At 50.9% G+C, this 17,052-nt stretch overlaps 1 protein-coding gene across 2 annotated transcripts in view; it reads right to left on the bottom strand.

The window, feature by feature from the left end:
• CELF5 (CUGBP Elav-like family member 5) overlaps window positions 1-17,052 on the bottom strand; it is a 35,076-nt gene that overhangs the window by 16,294 nt on the left and 1,730 nt on the right. The window contains exons 2-3 of one of the 2 annotated variants that reach the window (XM_014882961.2): window positions 12,002-12,084; window positions 742-793 (exon numbers count right to left, since the gene is read on the bottom strand). In XM_014882961.2, coding sequence (XP_014738447.1) covers window positions 742-793; window positions 12,002-12,084 — 135 coding nt within the window. The remainder of the gene's footprint in view (window positions 1-741; window positions 794-12,001; window positions 12,085-17,052) is intronic. The other variant, XM_088179001.1, reaches the window with a different exon arrangement.

Genomic DNA, 17,052 nt, shown 5'->3' with positions numbered 1-17,052 from the left:
TGAAGTTGCAAACCTTCTCCACCTGGAGGAGGAATTTGAGCTGCTAAGAGCTCCCCATTAAATGACCAGATTCTCTCGTTCCCAACCTTCCAGCTCTAAACTTCTCAGTATATGCTGCTCTGACCAAGCTGGACCCTGCAGACCGACAGCACCTCCATCTCAGGATCCCTTCCCTTCAGACATTACTTCCCCATCATGTGATCTTGTCTGCAACAGCATTTTGGCCTTGACAATGTGCTGGGGGCTGCTGCAGGACTGAGAGTGGCAGGGCTGAGACAGCTCAGCAGTGATGGGGGAGGCAGTGGAGGGAGCTGCAGACAGGAGAATCTGCTGCAGACCAGTGAGCTGAACACATCAAAAAGCCAGTGCTGCTGCAGGGATCTGGCTCTTACTGGGCTGCTCAGGTGTAGGAATGAAGGAACCTCTTCCCAAAGGCTTTAGGAGCCTCAGTGCCACACAGGTCTCCTTCAGTAGTGTCCTGGGGCAGACACTGCCAGGCTGATGACACCCTCAGATAGCTGGGAAAGAGAGTGGAGGGGGCAGCCACATCCTCACCCTTAGGACCCGGTGTGCTGTCAGCTGCCTGCTGTGTCCAGCTGTGTCCCTACACTGCCCTCCAGATCTGCCACACACACACTCCTCCTCATACAGAGGAAGGCAGAGCCAGGACCCTGTGTCTCGTTTCCTGGTCCCCCTCCCAAGCACGGGGCCACCAAAGGAGAAACAAGGAGAGATGACAACTACCTCCACGGCTCTCGCTGTCCGCAGGCTTCACCTGGATCGGGCGTGCCATCTGCAAGGGAACAGAAATGCAGAGGTTATAGCTTGGCCCACTGCCCAGCACACTGTCAACAGGGCAGCAGGAGACAGGCAGAAGGGAAACCAAGACATTGTGATGCCAACCAGTACCCTTGAAGAAGGGATCATTTTTTTCCAAAAGGAACCTGGCGCTTTTCCCTGCTCGGCTGCTCGTCCCAGAGAGCAGCTCTCCTGGAAATGCCCACCATGCAGAAACCCCTGCCTCCTCAGCTGCTGCAAGTGGCACAGAAAGGACTCTGAGGAAGCAGCTCATCACCATGTGACTGGAGCCTGAACAGTGGTCAGGGTGGCCTGAGGTGAGACTGTGCCTGGAAGCTCTTCCTGTGTCTGCCCTGACTCAGTGCAGGCATGGCCACGTCACCCAACTGAGCCACTCACTGTCCTTGCAGCAGGGAAGAGACACTGCCTCTGAACTTGGCTAGAAGCAGCACAGCAAGCAGGCCTGTGGTGTTTCCCCTTCCCCAGCCCTCACGCAGACAGCTCTGTGCACCAGAGCAGCTCTTGAGAAGGGCAGTGCTGCTCTCCAGCAACATCTCTCATCTCTGGCCCTCGGGGGCAATGCTCAGGTTGAAAGTGGCAAAACTCCTCTCCCTTGGGTGTGGAGAAGAGGCTTTTCCTTCTCTTGCAGCCATTAGTGTCATCAGCAATAATCCAACCACAAACAAGCCTGAAGGGTAGCTCAGCTCACATGGTATGGGGACATGAAGAGACAGAAGTAGCTGCATTAAGGAACCCACAGCTTTAACTGTCTGGTTTGAAAAGCAGGGCAGAACTCATCTGCTGGCAGGTCTGTGTGTCCTGTGCTGCCCAGAGAGGCAGCTGACAAGCTGTAGCCTCCTTTCCCAGCTAGCAGGATCCAACTGCACCAGAATATCCCCCGAGGAATGGTGCACAGGGCAGATTTCCACATTCACAGCACATCTCACTCCATGTCTCTCAGCATCATTCACAGAGGCTGACAGTGACCTGAATCAGTGACATTCATAATAAAAAACAATCAGAATATGGCATGGAAGGCCTGCACACGAGCTGCAGGTCCAGGCACAGTCTGCCCCCTCTCTTAGGAAACCCCTGATGAAAAACAGCAACAAAACAGAAAATGAAATTAAGCCATAGAAGTCACCAACTGAAACGTGTTTAGAAGCCAGCATGCAATATGTACAAGGCTATCAGTCTCCAAGTGGTGGCTGAGCCAGAAACCAGAGGCAGAGCCCACATTCCCAACAGCTGGAGGAAATCTGTGAGGTGGCTTTGCAGTTCACAGGACAGAGATGCCAACCAGGAGGCGACAGGCTGGCATGGCATGGCACACAGCCTGGCAGCTGGGGGCTGTGAAGCTGCCTTCCTCTGACTGATGGTTCTCAGGCAGGACGAGCAGAGGCCAGGAGCAGGCCCACGCAGTTCCTGCCTCAAGGATTGATCATGGGGCTGCTGATAATGGCCCCAGGGATGGGCTGGCAGCTCCCCAAAGGAAGGCCAAGCTCCTGCCCTGCTGTACGTTGAGAGGCAACAACCCCAAGACCTGCTGAATCATTTCGGGAAGAGGGAGAGGCTGCAGATCCTTTTCCCACTCTTGATCAGCTGCAGCGATTTGCAGAGCTCCTGATATCCTGCTGTTGCTGCCATGTGGCCCCAGCACTTGCAGCACTGGAACTCTTCAGCCTCTGGGCTGCTGCTCCCCCAGGAGCTGCCAAGGGCCCAGCACATCTTTCCTGAGCTGAGTGGGATGTGGGGCAGGGATTCAGGAGTCTGCGGTCAGAGAGAGATTGTTCCACAAAGCCTCCAATTTCCTTGCTGAGAGGCTGCTGTCGGTGCTCATGGTCCCTGGCACCCTGCCTGTGTGAGCTGAGGCTGGCAGAGCTGTGGGAGCAGGCTGAGTGGGAGAGGGCAGGCAGCCCAGATGTGTGCTCAGAAGAGAGGGCTCCGTGCAGAGCCAGGAGAGGCAGCTGGCCACGTCACATCCAGGACGTGGATTCCCCCAGCACCGAGGAATAGTTTTGTTTCTACCCAGGCCTAAACGAACAGAACTGATGGGGAGGGAGATGGAGGGACAGACTCGGAGCTCAGCTTCTGTGAGGAAGCCAAAGCCCCAAAGCCATTTGGGGGTAGGAGAGGCAGCAGGGATGCTGTGGAAATGCAGTGCACACACATCCAGCACCAGCCTGCCAGGGATGCAGGGGCTGAAGGCGACAGTCGGGAAGGATGGGGGGAGGCGAGGGGGAGGTTAAGTACCTGAGGCCATCTCCCTGTCCCCTCCCCCAACAGGGCTGTCACTCCAGCTCCCAGCACCTAGGATAAAGGAGGTGTTGTCATGGAAACGGTTATTCACCACATGGAACCTGACATTTGCAGTTGCCATGGAAACCAGCTCTTGGGGGCATTCCCTCTGCTTTGCACAAAAGAGACATTTTGATATGATCTCTGGGGAAGGGGCCCCCTCTACCCATCTGTCCATCCTTAGCCTTTCCCCCATCCCAGGGACGTGACCCCAGGGGTGCTGACCCCACCAAACCTGCCACCCTGGGCGAGTGCATCCCACAGGGCCACTGACCCAGTGAGGTGATGTGCCCACAGCACGATGTTCTGCCAGGAGAGGTGGCAGTGCCAGTACAGCACTGTGGGTTAGTACAGGTGCAAGCAGAGGCAGCTCCTGGCTGGGGCTGCCCTGCATCCCCCAGCTGTGGCCACAGCTCCTCTCTTGCCCATCTGAAACAACAGCTGGGGTGGGCACACCAGGCTTTCCCTCTGCCCATGTCAGACCAAGCCCTGGGTCAAGGGATGCCCATTTGCAGAGGCCTTGCCAGCTTCAGTGACTTTGAGAGACACCCACCAATCTGGGGTTGGGTCTCTGGCTGGTCTTCATCTGCTCTGAAAGATTTGGGTAAAGAGAAGAAAACAAGATACAAGAAATTTGTCCAGATGCTGAGGCTTGGAGAAGAGCAGCAGGATTGTCTGCCAGCTTCACACAGGAGGTCTCCCAGATGAGGCAGAGGCAGCCGTGGTCTTCCTTGCACAGAAGTGGAAACCCAGAGGTGTCCATGAAGAAGGACACCACCACTTCAATCCTTCTAAGTCTCATGCCACCAAAGATGAACAAATTATTAAAGGTCTCTCAAGAAGAGGGAGTCCACAGCAGCTTTAACTCGACCACAGAGGTCTCAAGGCCCTGAGAACTGTCCCTAGGGGATCCTAAACTTTGTATACAGGTTTCAGACAAAGCTCTGTCCCCTACAGGAACACACAGCAGAGATGGTCAAGTTTTACCTTTCCCATTTGAGGGAGAAACAGAGGAGGAACAGGGCAGCAGGGAAGACCCACTTCTGGCCTACACAGCAAACTCTGAAAGTACAGATTCTCCTGGCCTCCAGTCATCACCTGAAGCTGCCCGGTAATCAGAGAGCACACCTGAATAAGAAAACTATTTGAATATACCCAGCTGGGCCCAGAATCCAGCAGTCGGGATTTGCCTGCCTTAAATTCCCAGAGTGGAGAAGATGCACATGCACAGACATGGAAGCCTTTTACCACACAGGAACACATAGGTGAGAACTCGTGTAGGATGGAGAATTTGAGCAAATGATTCATGAGCCTGCACCTGCCTCACAAGCTGAGCTTCATCTTCCCTGTTAAATTATTCAGCTGAGCATTATTAGTCTTCATTTCTTAAGAATATCACATTAACATTTAGCACATGCTGTCAGGACACCATGGGCCAAATGTCCCCTGTCCCAGTCCCTCACCCTCACACTTCAGAGTTCTCCTTACCCGCTGCTGGTGACACTAAGGGCTGTCAGCTCCATGACCCACTGCACTCAGGAAATCCTCTGGAGCAGCAGTGGGCACCAGATGGGCAGCAAAGCTCCTGCTGCCCTGCTCCAGCTCCCATTTCCCTCCTGGCTGGATACACAACTTCCCCAGCACAGCTGTCCCTGCCCTGCTCACAGCTCTCACAGACAACATTTCTGTGCCTGCACCACTCTCCCTCCCCTGAGCCTGCAGCCTTTGTTGGCTTTCTGGGTGGCTCCTGGTGGGAAGCAACGGGGCAGCCAGGCAGGGCTGAGGCCATCCCTAACCTCGGGAGCTTTACACAAAGCACAGCAGCCATGTCCTGTGCAGCCTTCTGAGAACAGTGAGCCACAGGAGGATCACTGCAGCCCAGAGGAGCTCAGGGACTGCCAGGGAAGAGGCAAGGCCTTGCTGAAAGTGTCTGAATTACATCTCACCCCAATCCCAGGACCTGGGCAGCACAGAGAAGCAGGGGACCCTTCTCTGCTTGGGCTTCCCCCTGCTTTTGAGGAAATGCTCCCCACTTTTGTAGCACTCTTGAGATCAATGATGTAAGAAAACATCCTGGCACTCCTTAAGTCAGAGGAAGCTTTGCTATTGGTTTCACCAAGGCCAAAAGGCAGCATTTCTCTCACCACACCCCAAATAAAGACTTCTGGAGGTGAACTGGCTCCCCATGTTTAATCAGTGCTCAGCAGGAGCTGTCAGTCAGCTCAGCAATCTGGTAGCCCTGTTCTTCAAGGAGAAGACTCCCAGATCCCCCTTCTTCAGCTTTCAAACTGCAAAAGCTGGATAGAAGGAAAAAGCCCCCTGGGACAGCAGGGCAAGCCTTTCTATTAATTACGAGTGAGTGATGTAAAATAGCCCCTTAGGTGCAATGCAGGGGAACCTCACAGTGTTAAGAGGGTCAGAAGCAGAGTGTAGGAAACACACAATGCAGGCTGGCTCCTCTGGGATGTCAGGAACCAAAAGGCATCCAAGGCCATTGGCAGAATTAGGTCCTGGGCTCTTCACTTTACAAATCGTGGGCTTGTCCTCCTCTGGCCAGTTAAAAATGCCCTGCCTGCATGATCATAATCACTTCTAACTGGGCAGAGCATATAAATCTAAATGCTAATTTGTTCATTTGGATTCCGTTTCTGATTGGGAATGCAAGCAGGGATGGACTGGTGCCAGTCTCAGTGCTCAAGTACCCTACTTGCATCTTCCCTCTGACATCTCAGCATGCCTCAGTCCTGTCCAGGAGAACCATCCTTCCCTGAGAAAGAGGGGCTGTCTCATACAGAAACACGAGCAACGCCAGTACCAAGTTCAGCTGGCACAGCTCTATAGGCTCCTTATGAATTCACCTCATTCAATTCCACTATGGAGGAGACAAGGATAATTATGAGCAGTGTGTTCCAGGTGGAGGAATCGAGGCATGTGGTGATGAAGATCATGCAGAAAGTCTGTGGCAGGAGCAGGATGTGAATCCCAGAGTACAAACCACACAACTTCTGCCTGCACGGCTCAGCGACATCTTTTTGCATGAGCAAGGAAGATTGTTGAAGGACTGATGAAACTGAAAACCCAAAAACTCCTCTAGAAAGTTCATCGAGACCACAAGAGATTGTTCTAGCCTCCAGAAAGCCATGGGCCTGAGGACCCAGGCACAGCTGAGTGCTCAGACCCACAGTTCTGTGTTAGCTGCAGCACCTTTCTTCAGCATCTTGCTTCAGAGACTTGCCCAAGTGTCACATTTGTCACTCCCACTGAAGAAGAAAGTGCTTAGCAGGCCTAAGGAATGCTTAGGGCTTAAGGCCTGCAAAAAGCAGGAGTAAGATGCTGTGAGATGGGTCACCAAGTTACCCTGAGCAAGGGCAAGAAAGCTGCACAGGGAAAAGCTGAGAGCACACACTCCACTGGAAAGGACACCCAGCACCCTGTGCCTTTCCCTGTGCCCACTGCTGCACCACTGGTCCAGTGAGCACGTTCAGGTGCTTCTCTGTGCACAAGCTGCAGCCTCCAAGGACCCCAAAAAGTCGGGGAAGGGCAGAGCCTGGGGCAGCAGTGTCTGAGCTGATGGGCACAGCAGCTCTGCAGAGCCTGCACAGGCCTCTCCTGGCTGTGCCGGCAGGTTCACACTGGGCTGCTGCAGCCATGCCCTTCTCCTGCCCCGTGGCAGGGTAATGACAGTGGCCAGGAAAAGACATCTCTGCTGATGTAACAGAGGGGGGCAGGCACAGGGACCCTCAGCCTGCACACAGAGTGGCTGTGCCAGTTCCCTTGGCAACCACAACTCTGACAATCCCGGCAGAGCAAAACCTCCGGCGATGCTGACGCACCCACTGGAAAATCCACCCAAAACGGGCCCGAGCCCCAGCAGATGAATCCCCTGAGCCAGTTCTGGGCTGATAGGAGATAAGCTGTTTCCCTTTAGGGGTGCTGGCAGACCAGAAAAGAGGCCCCAGGTGACTGCAGGATGCCTCTGGAGGCAATCAGATCTCATTTGGAGAAAGCCCTCAGTGATTTGGTGTAGTCAGCTCTGCTTTGAGTGGGGTTTGAGCAGAGACCCCAGAGATCACTTCCACCAGAAATTATCCTATGATCCCATCCATATCCATATTCACAAACACTTGTGTGCAGGCACACATCCCAAATGACCCCACAGAGGTGGGAATGTGCAGCCTCACTCAGGAGGGTGGTGCCTTTGCAAAGACGAAGGTCTGTGTGGGCTGGTGTGCAGGTACAGGTGAGTTCATAAGCACAGGTAAGTGAGATCACCAGGGAAGACCCAGCTCTGGGAGGCAAAGTCAAAGCTTTGTGCTGCAAGGAGATGCCAGGGCCTGGCTGTGCAAAGGGCAGCAATTTCTCTGGAGAAAGGAAGGCCCCTTGTGCACAGGACAGAGCCTGCATGTGTCCACTTGGTCAGCACATGGGAGCAGGTGCTGATCTTTAATTTCTCTGTTCTTCCAATTCCACAGGGAACAGAAGGCAATGTCTGCCTTGGCAGCTTGCTCTTCAGTGTAGGCACTTCCCTGGGCAGCTGCTTTGCCTCACTGAGAGTTCTCAGCCCCTCCAGCCAAACCCTCAATAGCACAAGTATTTTCAATTCCCTCTGCACTGAACAGGCACTTCAGCTGCTTCTTGCCCAGGGGCTGCTTTAGCCCAGCACCTTCATGTCCTGGTGCTGCCATTTCCATGAGATAGTCTTGGCATGCTGTCTGTATTTCTAACTGATAATGCTGGACGGCTCTCAGGAACTTGCTGGTATTGCCAACCTGCAGGATGGACATGGGAAAAACTTCTCCACCCTGCCCTGTTGAAGGGTTCAAGCTGCAAAGATTAACAAGCAGGGCCCAGCTTCAAACCTCAGCCAAACATTTAGACCACCTGAAATTTTCAGAAATACTGGTCCAGGCTGGCCTCACACCAGCATTGCACAAACAAGAGGAGAGGGAAGAATGAGATGCATTGTCCTCTCGACCCAAGTCTCTCCAGTCACCTGTGCTCCCTCCTACCAGCACAGGCTGTGGATGCTGACAGATGGCCCAGGTGAGCCCTTGCTGCTGGCAGCACAGGACACAGCCTACCCACAGGGATGCCCCCTGCTCAGGCTCTGCACTAACACTGGTGCCCAACCACCTGAATTAGTGCTGCAGCATCTCAACCCCTGGTGCATTCCGAGTCTCTGTCTGCTCTCATGCTGCTGCTCTCTGTAATTTTCCATTCCTGTGTCCCTGCATCCATGAGTTCTCCCTATGATGTAGCCACATTTCAGTACCCTCATCACTGCTCTTAAACTGCCCGTATTCCCAGCTTGGATCAATACCAATTTCTGCCACTTACTTGCCTACCTTTCAGCAGGCCTTTCTTTGTTCTGCATAGAAATAAAACTGTAACTGTACCTTGCCAAAAGAATTACTTTTTTAAACCTCCCCCCCTCCACTTCCTCCCTCTATTCTTCTTCCTCTTCTTCTTCAGGAGCAATTTTATGTAATTTGCAACTGTCTGGCTGCAAATGAAAAGAGACATAAAGCGTTTCTGCGAAATATTGAAAAGCTGGATGCTTTTCCCTCAAATTTCACTTAGCAAGAGGCTTTAACTTGCTGTGTGATCACTGTGTGTCATTAATAACCTCTCCAATTCCTTTCAGAACTCAGCAAAGTGAAGGCACAATCACGAATCAAAGGCATGGGTTATTGAGATATAATATCATTTCACTGAGGCAGGGAGGAGTGTGCCAGGGAGTGGGGAGAAGGTGAAACACTGCACTGCTGGGCTGGCTGGCAGCTGAAGAGGACACTGGATTTAGGAAAAAGCCTTAAAGGCCTGATTTCAACAATTCACCAGCTCTGAGGGCAGCACAGGTGTTTTAGATAATACAATATGTAGCTGTATAGGTGAGACTGGTTGTGTCACCATCAGATGTGTGGATGTGGCACTTAGGGACATGGTTTAGTGCACTGGGTTAATGGTTGGATTCAATGATCTCAGAGGTCTTTCCCAACCTGATGATTCCATGACAGTCTTGTTACTTTACACCCTGAGCAAACTGGCCCATATAAAAAAATATAAAAGCCAAAATTTTGTCTACCTCAGAAAAACACGCTGAGCCTCACTGTCAAAAACCAAGCTTTTGAGAGTTTAAATTCCCATTCAGTTACCATACATCCAACAGCACTCAATTCAGAAACAAAAGAGAATTTTGACCTCATAAAAATAGAACTTGCCCCAAATGCCACAAGAATAAATACAGACCACAGTGATTCCTACTGACTTATGTGGAAAACCTAAAATATAAATATAACTATATATAAAAGCTTAGGTAAGCTGCACTGCACTCATGGCCCTGCAGGTGGGCTGACATTGCTGGCATCAGACCTGGAGGACCTCAGGAACAGCTCTGTGGGCCCAGAGCTACCCCGTGACAGCCTGGAAGAAAACCCAACAGTCCTGCTCCAGCTACCTGATCACAGCCTAAGAGCATCTCAGAAACCTTCAAAGCACTTCCATAACTCCATCCTTACCAAACCCTCAGCCTAGACCAAAAAAGTCATTTTAGTCTCTCTTCAGGTTCATGAACTGCTGAGTTCAACCACAAAGGAAGGTTCTTTGGTTCTTGTGGCACCTGCAATTGCTTGGTGGTACAACAGCAAGTGTAGGATCAGCACAAGATCCTCCTCTGCTGTCTCTAAACCTGCTGAGAGGCTTGGCCATGCATTCAGGTGAAAGTTTGTGTCACCCTACACTTCATAACCCTTCAGCTTTCTTTCTTCTCCTGCTCTGTGCAATACAGAGGAAGGAGATGGGTAAAATGCACAAGAAATCAGTTGTTTACCAGACTGTGGCACACTGACTGAAATCTCAGTGGTGTGGTCAGTGTGTTCTGTGCTCTGCCCTATGCTGGGGCCCTGGCTAAACTCCTGGGGATAGCTTTGCCCCACGGATCATCAGAAGATGATCCGGATGTGAATGTACAGGGATGAAATGTCCTTGTTCCCAGAACAGGGAAGCAATTGCCTGTCCCTCCTGTCTGTGATTCAATCCCAAAGTGCTGCCTGTGATCAGCTGGGCCACCAGGACAGGTGATGCTGCACAGACACCAGCAAAGCATGGCTGAGAGCTGCCTCAGCTCACCCAGCCCATGTCCATGCCAAGTAACCACCTCTAAATGACTAAAGAGAGAGAGAATTGTGCCTTTGGTCACTGAGGGACTGAACAGAACAGAAACTGAATGTGATGAAGTGGGATATTGGCAGCCTGAAAATAGACAGCTCCAAATGCAGCACAGCTCATCTTCATCCTAATCCTGAAACATAATTACACCACACTGCTCATTAACTGTCTCCAGACAAGTATGTTCAAAAGTACTCACCTACCACAGACTTCTTACTGTTCCCAGGCAGTGTCTTACACCTCCCTTAACATAAAAAGCCTTTAGATCACCACATCATAGATAAATTGCTGCTTTAAACACTGCTCCATGCAGCTCTCTACAACCCCTGAGAACATAGTGAAACATGCAACAAATCCCCGATGTAGAACTGTAGCAAAACTGAGATTGCCTTGAATCCACCAAGCCTCATATGAATAATTTTTCAGAGACACGTGTGACTTCCCCACTGCATTAACAGCACTGTACCATGACTCCTCTCAACAACTCCTCCATCCTTTGACTTGTTCTTGTAGGCACTGTCAGCTCTGCCCTGGACCAACATATGAGGTTACTGCTTCAGTTCAAAACTCCGACCATTTCCCGTCACAAAAAATAACTCAGGCAGATTTGTGCTGGTTATCTGTACTCTTCCCCCTGGCTGTCCTGAAATAAGAACCCTGTTAAGTGGTAATTAAGTCACTTGCATTTTCCAGTACTCAGATGCCAGCACAGGTCCATGCAAAAACAGCACAGGTAAACAAACACAGAAAAGGATGTGTGGGTGTGTGTGTGGAGGTCTTGAGGGCAGCTGGGAGAGGTGAGGGAAGCTCTTTGGACCTGTATGGGTTAAAGAGGAAATGTTATGGTTAAGAATTCCTAACCACCCTCCAGAGACCCCTGGTTTACATTAATTATTCTGTTGCCTTGAGCACTCACGGCCTCCTGTGAGCTTCTATCTATAAGTACCCAGCTCCTCCTCCTACTCACCTCCAAATGAATCCTTTCAATGTGCTTGATCAACCCCCTCAGTACAGCAAGGGAACTGCCCAGTCTAAGCTCTTAAATCATACCAAAATGGGGAGGGCAACAATCCAGAACTCCTTTCAGCTCTCCAGCAGGTCCCAGGGAGGCAGAGCACTGCCAGGCAAGGAGGGACCTGTTCCACAGTGCCCAGCCTCCCTCAGATCCCACTGAACTCTGCTCCCAAGACCAGCTGTGGAATGAGCAAGACCCGGGAACAGACCAGCAGTCCTTCTCTCACCTAAATAATCCATTTCTCTTCCAAACAATGGCATGTGGCAAGTGTCTATTTTTATTTTTGAGAGGCTGATCCAATTCAGCCACTGCATCAGAGCTCCATCCAGGCACCCTGCAGGGCAATGGCAGAGTAGAATTGGATGCACCAGGAGGTTCTGCACACCTGGAAAAAGGCTCTGGTATCTTATCTCGTGTGAGTTTTTCAGCAGTGCCCACTGTGCACCCACACACTTCACCTCAAAGCCCACAACTCCCCAGTGACAGAAAGCTGAAGGTGTCCTGTCACACCACAGAGTGCAAAAAGCAGCACAGAGACAGGCCTGGCCAGAGAAAAAAAGCAGCAGCTCTGAAGAACAGTGCTGTGCCTCCACTCCAGAAACACCCTTCTCTTCCACAAGCAGGAAAACTGATCTGAGCCACTTCTTGCCCTTGCTCCCTCCCCTGAAAATTCCCCATCATCCTGCCCATGGCATCAACTCCAGACAATTCACTGGGACTTACCCCTGGCAAAGTCTTCTGTTCATGCAGTGCTGTCTGGGCTTTGATGGCAGAGTCTCTGGCACAGTATGTGAGGAATGCACAACCTGCAGCAGATACAGAGAGCGTCAAGTTAGACAGGCACTTGCAGATGAACATCAACACAAATGTTACATAATTTGGATGTGTCTAAAGCTCCAGGGGAAAAAAAGACAAAGAAACAACCTTAAAGGACTTGCAGGCCACATCTAGAGTCTATTAAGAGCTGGAAAAGGGTCCCAGTGAATCAACAGAGCTTGACACAGGTGTTGAACAAGGTGAGACACAATGGGAGAGCAAAAGGAAAGCTGATCTTGTCTGTGGCAGAAACAGCCACAAACACAAGGATCAGGAGAGAGGCAAGAACCAGCATGATTAGTGATTAAAAAAAGGAAGGAAGCAAGGAAAGTATCTGGGATTTTAGGCTTATACAAAAGCTCCATGATTCAGATTCACAAATGAGGAAAAGCTGTAGCAGGAGAGGCCTGGCCTTGTGTGCTGTATGATGCACACAAACACCTACCAGTGCCCATATGCACCACAAGGACAATACAGAGCCCAGCAGAGCATCATGCATTCTGCAAGGACCAACTTAAGCCAGAGAAAAAGCACAGAGAAAAGGCCAGATCCTGACATTCTTAGTCAAGATATGACTCAACATCTCAGACGAATGCTGGAGCCAAGGGAGGAGGGGAGGAGTTGTAGTCCCTCCAGGAAGAAGAGGGATCATCTTTGGGTGCTCTGATGCTAAGAATAAGCAAAGGAAAAATCTGGCTGGTTATCAAGAAACATTTCCTAGCAGAAAGAGATTTAGACTGTGGAATGATCTCCCCAGGGAAGTGCCTGGAGCTCCATCACTTGAGTTGTTTCAGATGAGGGTAGGCAAAGCACTGGAGAATAAACTCAGAATGCATCTGACCCCCTCACTCATCCCCCTCCCATCCACAGTGGCATTCCACATGCCAAGCCAAGGCAGGACGAGTCCCTCTGCCTTGCTGCTGAACATCCCTGTCTACACTGCTGTGCTGGGGCTGCAGATGCATTGTTATGGCCAGAGAGCCCCATTTTTCTGCCTCTACTTTCTTGTGCCTGGCTTGGGGTACTCCAAAGCTGCTTCAGCTTTGATCTAAGCCACTTCTTGGCCTCCATGGATCCAAAGGTGGGTGCAGGGGCTGTCTGGACTTCTTCCCTCTACCCCAATGTGACTCCATGGTACACAACACCCTTAGGCCAGGCACAAGGCAGCTCCTCAGGAAAATCCCAACCACAGCAACATAATTCTGTTCTCCTGTTCTTCCATCCCAACTCCAAGAAGTTGCTGCAGGTAAGCACATCACATCTGTCCTCACACCTCTTGCTAGGGAAGAAAAACCTTCCAAAAACAGCACACTAGATATCTCTAAGAGGTCATTAAAGCTCCTTATTGCCCAGGTTTTGAACCAAGAATGCCACACTAAAGTCAAATGTGGGACCAATAGGCAATTTAACAAATGCAGTGAAGCCAAGAAGAATGCAGGTAAACTTCACTGCTCCTGGCAAAGGCAGCTGGCTCTGGTGTGGTGGGGAAGCTCCCCTTGGCTTTCACTCTCCCCCATGGATTGCTCTGATATCAGGTCTCAAAAGCAGCTCTATAAGCAGAGAGACCAGACTCTATAACCTCTATAATCTATTTCTAGCAGATTTGAAGGCCTGCTCACCAAAGCCTCAAACACAGATGCCCAATTCCACCTGCTGCTCCAGTCTGCTACTTTGCAAGTCATACAAGACTCATTCTAAGATAATTTGGGCCAGGTTTAGCTCACAAAACTCTGAAGTCAGCAGTTGGGAATAAGCAATTTATTCCACTAAAAGCTTCAATGCATTGGTACTATGCCCACGTGCAGTGAAAGCACCATCCTTGCCTCAGGAGCATCAACCTAAGAAAACTCAGGATAGGTGGAGTTATGTCTACATGAAGCATGAAAACCCCATCCTCAACTCCCATATTCCAGTGCTCAGGAATGTCAAAACTGAGGCAAAGCACACTGCCAGGCTCAAAACCCCCAGTGCATGGGAGGAAAAGCTAAAAATAAAACTGGACAAAGACACACCATTTAATGTGGATAAAGGAGAGACACTCCACACACAAGAAGGTACTGTTATCATGCCAGATTTGTAAAGGCCAGCAGCACCTACATCCACCAGCACCAATGTGAACAAGTGCCATGAATCCCCTCCCTAGAGTCCTCTGGTGCTTCTCCTCCCTACAGCACAGGCAGTAACACTCTTCATCTTTTAGCAGCTCAGGTACCAAGAGGCAGCAGCTTCCAGAGACAGAAACATCCTGTAACTGTGGAGCCTGAAGATGCCTCACTCCAACTCCAACCCAAGGGCAATCAATCCCTGCTGCTGCTCTGCTTTAAAAGGATGTGGGTATTCACTCAGCAGAAGCCACTTGTGCTCCTTCTCTTCACTCAGGCATGAAGCAGCACTCAGGCAGCCTCTAACATCCAGCCTGGATTGGGGCTACAGGTACAGGTCAGCCTGGTGCACTGCTCTGTCCCTGAGCTCTTCATGTCTCTAAGCTTTGAGGACATTCCTCTCATTCTTACTTTCCCCATAGCAGGATCCTGGGAAGCTGTACTGGCTCTGGAAAGGAGGGAGCTAAAGATGTCAGCTATGTCTTTAGGAAAATATGATTACTGCCTTTCACAAGCAGGTGTTTTGGAGGTAGAGTGCAGTAGTCAACTCCACTCCTGGTCAGAAATACAGGAAAAGGTTTGGCAGAAACACTGCTCTGAGCCTAATTGTGTAAACAAATATTTGGGGAAAAACTTTCTTCCTGAAGAGCTGTTATCTCCTGCACTCTAGCTCTGCAGCTCCTCCTGGGATGCTGTGACAGGATTCTGCTCACCATGTCTTTCATGGGCTCTTTGGGCTCTTAAAACTTTGAGCTGACAAAGCCACCCAAGGATCTGCCCAAGAGTGAAGAGATGTCCACAGAGGTGCAGAGGGGCCTGTCACTCTCACTAGGTTTTCTCACTTCCACATTCCCTGCTTTAGTTAACAGCAAACTCAGACAGACAGGCTCAGGCCCCTTTGGGCACTTCTCACACCAAGTCAGCTGTGCCTGCTGAGACACAGGACGTGGTGTTAGAAAGTGCTCAGGGTGTGAAGAAGCGTCAGCCTGGAAGGTCCCAGGCACCCGAGCAGTGCCAACGACCCATTCCCAGCACAGGGATGCAGGACAGCACCCAGAGCACGGTCTGCAAAGCCAGGCCTGTCTGCAAAGCCAGGCCACCATCATTCTGCCAAAGATCCCTCTATGCCCCATCAGTGTCGGTGGTACCACCCTATTTCCATGGGCTCCAGGAGGGTTTCCAGCTCCCTGAAAGCAGAACTCAGCCTAGTTCCACTTGCAAGAGACTGCATAAAATAAAAATATATATTCTGTGCCTGATCCTCCCTACAAACAACACATTGACTGTGGAATTTACAATCCCTTCAGATCCTAAATATTACTCCACACATCAGCAGTCTAAAGCCTTGAGCGAGAAAAGGCTGCTGGTTTGCAGGAGGGAGGGATCTCTAGATTCTGCTTAGCATCAGAAATCACATTAAATACTTCAGCAGGGGAAGCATGGAGTCAGTGGGGAGCTAATCTACAAGCCTGCAGAAGCTGAGTCAAAACTGGGCTGCTGGGAGGCAAGTGGGGCTGAGGGTGTTGTTGTATCCTTGCCCTCTGGAAAAGCCACCTATCTGTCCACCTGCCTGTGAGAGGGCTGCTCCTGCCCCTGCTGAATATTCCCCTGCAGTTCAATTTGGCATCTCACACTCTTCAATCGCTCCACTTTCCCTACCATGAGCACTCCTAGGAAACCCATCCAGTTGACACTTGTGAAGGAACTGCCTTCTGCCTAATCCTGGAACACAAGGCCAAAAATTTCCACTTGATTCTCCCCACTCAGCCTCCCCTGACCCATTCCAAAAGCCTGTTCAAACACCTCCCTGCTCTTCCCATGAAAATATTAGCTTTGAGACAAACACTGCCATTAACATGCAAATGAATCTGTGATTAACATAAATAGAAAAACTGCCTCATGAATAATATTAGGCTGGAACAGTATCAGCTACCAGTAGCCAGGTTGCTGAGACATGACTAGTCAGGTACTAACAAAACCATTTCCTAGCAGAGCTCACATTTCTGGATCTCTAAGATTCTCCTCTGCCTCCATAGAATTCATCCATTCTCAGCACCCAAACAGGACCAGCTCCTGGACACTGCAGCCCAACTCACATCCTCCAGCCCCTGGCAGGCCTTTTCCACCCTTTCTTCCTCCCTGGAGGCAGAGGTGGCTGCTCAGCTCCATGTCAAGCTGCAAGGGAACACAAGAGGACACGCTGGCTGCTCACACCACCGCTTCCTCCCCTTTGGGGAGAGAAAGGGAAAAAAGCAGATGGAAGCTGCATGTGAGCTGTCAATTGGATCTCACTGCAGATCAGGAACATGGGGAGAGAAAACGGAGTCTGCTGTCAGAACTGCCCCAGAAAGGTGGCTTCTGTACAGTGCAGGAATGAGCTCACAGCCTAAGTGTCCCTTGCTCAGGGGCTGTGACAGTGCTCCAGGCCACTGCAGTTCCTGGGTCAGGCCTGGCACCTTGCAGGCCTGCTGATGCCAGCAGCTCCTCACCAGGATGGCTTTCCTGCACGGAGCACAAGGCACTGCAGCCAAACCTGGTAAATGAGAGTGAGCAGGCATCAGGGTGGGCTGGATTGTGGATCTCATTCCCTCACTGCACGCTAAACCCCCACACACTTCCTTGTGAAGGGATGACTTCTTTGGAGAGGCTGTTCCCAAAACAGGCTGAGGATCTACATGCAAACTCATGCCACCAGGAAAGGAATCCCAGCCTCTCACTTTGTACAAAACAGGACAGGGAGGGGCAGAGGGAACTGAAGGGGTGTGGAAACAACCCCACAACAACCACCAGAGAACCTCACATCCCAACAGCCTCTTCAACAACCTGACCAACAACACTCACATCCACTCAAAAAAA

Source organism: Sturnus vulgaris, chromosome 26 (assembly GCF_052056855.1).
Source record: "Sturnus vulgaris isolate bStuVul1 chromosome 26, bStuVul1.hap1, whole genome shotgun sequence".
Classification (NCBI taxonomy): domain Eukaryota; kingdom Metazoa; phylum Chordata; class Aves; order Passeriformes; family Sturnidae; genus Sturnus; species Sturnus vulgaris.
The sequence above is the reverse complement of the archived record's forward strand: the minus strand, read 5'-3'. Positions and strand labels throughout refer to the sequence as shown.